At 44.1% G+C, this 4,859-nt stretch overlaps 1 protein-coding gene across 1 annotated transcript in view; it reads left to right on the top strand.

Annotated features, from left to right (window-relative positions):
- GPBP1L1 (GC-rich promoter binding protein 1-like 1) overlaps window positions 1–4,859 on the top strand; it is a 67,152-nt gene that overhangs the window by 58,085 nt on the left and 4,208 nt on the right. Inside the window, exons 8-9 of the mRNA XM_011946549.1 lie at window positions 1,031–1,171; window positions 1,617–1,775. Coding sequence (XP_011801939.1) covers window positions 1,031–1,171; window positions 1,617–1,775 — 300 coding nt within the window. The remainder of the gene's footprint in view (window positions 1–1,030; window positions 1,172–1,616; window positions 1,776–4,859) is intronic.

Raw genomic sequence — 4,859 nt, 5'->3', positions numbered from 1 at the left:
TCATTCTGGAAGTAAGTTGGAAGGTTTTCATTTGCTTCAGTACCACTCCTTTGGCTTGCCACATCTTCCTTGGTCTCCTCAGACAGTGTGGTAACTCAGTATTCCAGCTATCCATCATAGTTGGGGTTATGGCCAGAATGACAGAATGGGCCCAGACCCTGCAGAGTTGAGTAGATGGGCCTCCAGACCAAATAAATCAGGATTGTTCAACCATTTACAATAGCCACCCTGGCCTGGAACTAGCGTATTGCCATCAGAGTTCCTGGAAAGCTGCAGTTTTGTGACACTTTGTGGGCTATCAGGATTACATCCAAAGTTAACAAACACTACTAAAAAAAAGTTTTGGGATTCAATACACTTGGAAAAGGCTACATAAATGCCTCTCAAATTTTTTTTTCTTTTTTTTTGAAACGGAGTCTTGCTCTGTCGCCCAGGCTGGAGTAAAGTGTCACAATCTTGTCTCACTGCAAGCTCCGCGTCCTGGGTTCACGCCATTCTCCTGCCTCAGCCTCCCAAGTAGCTGGGACTACAGGCACCCGCCACCATGCCCAGCTAATTTTTTGTATTTTTAGTAGAGACAGGGTTTCACCGTGTGAGGTAGGATGGTCTTGATCTCCTGACCCGGTGGTCTGCCCTCCTCGACCCCCCAAAGTGCTAGGATTACAGGCATGAGCCACCGCGCCTGGCCAACTGCTTCTCACATTCTTATGTGCAGTTAAGTGCTTTCGGAAATTGCCAGTAAAAAGCTTGTTGAACTTTTTTCACCCTAGCACCTCCCAAACTCATTAAACTAGAGCCCTCTTTTTGGGAAGTCACTATTGATATTCCATGGTTCTTCTGTATCCCATCTACCATTTTCCTTGAAGTGCCTCACCTCCGAAAGAGGTTGCACACTTCCCAAACATGTTAAGACGGTTAAGCCCTGGAAACTTGTTCTCATGTAACATTTCACTCTTTGCTTTATGATTTTATAAGCTGAGATTCTGTTTGTGTGCTTGTTCTGACCGATTTGTTCTTTCATCCTATGTAGCCTAATGCATGGAAAGCTAACAGGATGGAGCACAAGTCAGGATCCCTTTCCTCTAGCCGGGAGTCTGCTTTTACCAGTCCAATCTCTGTTACCAAACCAGTGGTACTGGCTAGTGGTGCAGCTCTGAGTTCTCCCAAAGAGGTGAGTGAGGATAAAGCAGGACAGTCTTTTTCTGAAATTGGCATTTCCTGTTCACTTAGATAACAAGTGTAATATGTATAGCTGTGACACTTTGTTTTGTAGCTATATTTAGCTGAGAATACTTTCTTTATTGATGTTTTCTGTTAGCATCCAAAAGCAGACAATGGTTAAATGGGGTAGATGCTCTGTGGTGGACCACGGGCATCCTATGTTAGACTGGCATTCTGCTGGTGTCTGTAGAAAGATCAAAGAGGTGCCATGTAAGCCAGCTACTCTTAACTGTATAAATCCTGCAAAACTGAAGTCTGCTTAAATAAAAGAATTGTTTGGTTTAAGACAGAGTGATAAATAGGCTACCAGATTCTTGAAGTTAGTGCTAAGTAGAAGAGAACCCCAGTTCTTGCTCTTTGCTGTCAGGAGAAACCTATTTGTGGTATTTGCCCAGAGTCCCTCCAGCACCACCCCTCCAATTGAGATCAGCTCCTCTCGTCTGACCAAGTTGACCCGCCGAACCACCGACAGGAAGAGTGAGTTCCTGAAAACTCTGAAGGATGACCGGAATGGAGACTTCTCAGAGAACAGAGACTGTGATAAGCTGGAAGATGTAAGAGCATCGGCTTTTTCTGGGGTAGCCTAGGAATTGTCCTTTGATACCTATGTGATTTCTTCTTAAAGGATAAAGATGTGGCAAGATTTTTAAATGTACAGAGATAATGTCTGTAGGTGTAACTGCCTTCTAGACCACATAGTAAAGTGAGTTTAATCCTTTTTTCAGCAAAAATTTTAAATTCGGGTTTATTTTAGTAATCACTCACCTATTGAAGTACATCTTGGTTGCTTCCAAGTGTTGGCAACTATGAATAAAACTGCAGTAAACATCCATGTGCAGGTTTTTGTGTTGGCATAAGTTTAACTCCTTTGGGTAAATACCAAAGAGCGCAATTGCTGGATCATATGGTAAGAGCTTATTTAGTTTGTTAGGAAACCACCAAACTGTCTTCCAAAGTGGTTGTGCCATTTTGCATTCCCACCAGCAGTAAATGAGAATTCCTGTTGCTACACATCCTCAGCAGTATTCGATACTATCAGTGTTCTGGATTTTGGCCCTCCTGATAGGTGTGTAGTTCTAATTTGCACTTCCATGATGACATACGATGTGGAGCATCCATCTGTATCTTCTTTGGTGATGTGTTTGTTAAGGTCTCTCACCCATTTTTAAATGAGGTTGTCTGTTTTCTTTTTGCTAAGTTTTAAGAGTTCCGGGCCGGGCGCGGTGGCTCAATCCTGTAATCCCAGCACTTTGGGAGGCCGAGACGGGTGGATCATGAGGTCAGGAGTTCGAGACCATCCTGGCTAACACGGTGAAACCCCGTCTCTACTAAAAATACAAAAAACTAGCCGGGCGAGGTGGCGGGCGCCTGTAGTCCCAGCTATTCAGGAGGCTGAGGCAGGAGAATGGCGTGAACCCGGGAGGCGGAGCTTGCAGTGAGCTGAGATCCGGCCACTGCACTCCAGCCTGGGTGACAGAGCGAGACTCCGTCTCAAAAAAAAAAAAAAAAGAGTTCTTAGAGTTCTTTTTATATCTTAGTTCATAGTCCTTTATTAGATATGTCTTTGACTACAGTTTCTCCAAGTCTATGATCTGACTCTTCATTCATTCTTATTTATTTATTTAGAGACAGAGTCTCGCTCTTATCACCCAGACTGGAGTGCAGTGGCACGATCTGGACTCATTGCAACCTCCACCTCCCAGGTTCAAGCGATTCTGCTGCCTCAGCCTCCCAAGTAGCTGGGATTACAGGCATCCGCCACCACGCCCAGCTAATTTTTGTATTCTTAGTAGAGATGGTGTTTCATCATTTTGGCCAGGCTGGTCTTGAACTCTTGGCCTCAAGTGTTCTGCCTGTCTCAGCCTCCCAAAATGCTAGGATTAAAGGCATAAGCCACCACACGTGGCCATATGTATTTATTTATTTATTTATTTGTATTATTTTATTTTTTGAGATGGAGTTTCACTCTTGCCCAGGCTGGAGTGCAGTGGAACAATCTCAGCTTACTGCAGCCACCGCCTTCCAGGTTCAAGCAGTTCTCCTACTTCAGCCTCCCAAGTAGCTGAGATTACAGGCATGCACCACCACATGACACAAGTTATTTAACTTCTTAGCTGTGGCCAGAGGACCAGGAAACTACAGTGCAGAACAGGAAGCAGAGGAAGGCGAACCTGCTCCCTTAAAGACCAAGAGCTCAGACCATAACTCTGGAACACAGCCTTGTGGTTCTGATAAGGAGTTAGAGCTGTTAAGATGAAAGAGTATACTATTTTCTGGAATGTTTTTGGTTGTAGTAGAGACGAGATTTCACCATGTTGGTCAGGCTGGTCTCAGATTCCAGAGCTCAGGTGATCCACCCACCTCCACCTCCCAAAATGCTGGGATTACAGGCATGAGCTGCCATGCCCAGCTGGCCATATTTGTTTTTGCGACAGTGTCTCACTCTGTCACCCAGGCTGAATGCAGTGGCATTAATGATCACAGCTCACTGCAGCCTCGACCTCGCCGCCTCAAGCGATTCCCCAGCCTCAACCTCCCAAGTAGCTGGGACTGTAGGCTTGCGCCACCATGCCTGGCTAATATTTTATTTGTTACAGAGATAGCTTCTTGCTATGTTGCTCAGGCTGGTGTTAAACTACTGGACTCAAGCAGTCCTCCCACCTTTGGCCTCCGAAAGTGCTAGGATTGCAGGTGTGAGCAACTACACTGTCTTCTAATTATCTTGACAGCGTCGTTTGCAAAGCAGATTTTTTATTTTAATGAAATCCAGCCTAATTAATTGTAGGCCGGGCATGGTGGCTCAAACCTATAATCCCAACACGTTGGTTGGCTGAGGTGGGTGGATCACCTGAGGTCAGGAGTTCGAGACCAGCCTGGCCAACCTGCCGAAACCTCGTTCCTACTAAAAACACAAAAATGAGCCGGGCATGGTGGCATGCACCTATAGTCACAGCTACATGGGAGGCTGAGGCATGAGAATCACTTGAACACGGGAGGCGGAGGTTGCAGTGAGCCAAGATCGTGCCACTGCACTCCAGCCTGGGCAACAGAGTGAGACTTGATCTCCAAAAAATAAGTAAGTAAGCAAGCACCAGAGTGAGACTTGATCTCCAAAAAATAAGTAAGTAAGTAAGTAAATAAATAAATAAATGTGATACCCAAGGTCATCTGAGTTTTCACTTATGTTGTCCTTATAGGAGTTTTATAGTTTTCTGTTTTACATTTAGGTCTCTGACCCATTTTGGATTTATTTTTGTGAAGGCTGTAAGGTCTTTGTTTAGATTGGTTTTTTTTTTTTAATGTGGGTGTCCAATTGTTCCCCTCACTATATGTTGAAAAGACTATCTTTCCTCCATTGTATTTCCTTTATCAAAGATCAGTTGTCTGTTTGTGGGCTCTCTGTTCTGTCCCATTGGACTGTTTGTGTCATCTTCTGCCAGTACCACACTTTGCCCCCCACACCTCTTACGAGCACTTTTACCATAGTGTTTTTTAATTACTCTAGCTTTTGTGGTAAGTCTTGATGTCAGGTAATATCAGTACTCTGGTTTTATTCTTCAGTATTGTGTTGGCTGTTCTGGATCTTTTGTCTTTTCATTAAAACTTTAGAATCAATTTTTTTTTTTTTTTTTTTTTTT

Source organism: Colobus angolensis, unplaced genomic scaffold, assembly GCF_000951035.1.
Source record: "Colobus angolensis palliatus isolate OR3802 unplaced genomic scaffold, Cang.pa_1.0 Scaffold106, whole genome shotgun sequence".
NCBI classification, from domain to species: Eukaryota; Metazoa; Chordata; class Mammalia; order Primates; family Cercopithecidae; genus Colobus; species Colobus angolensis.
Note: the sequence above shows the minus strand (reverse complement) of the source record. Positions and strands in the feature narration are given on the sequence as shown.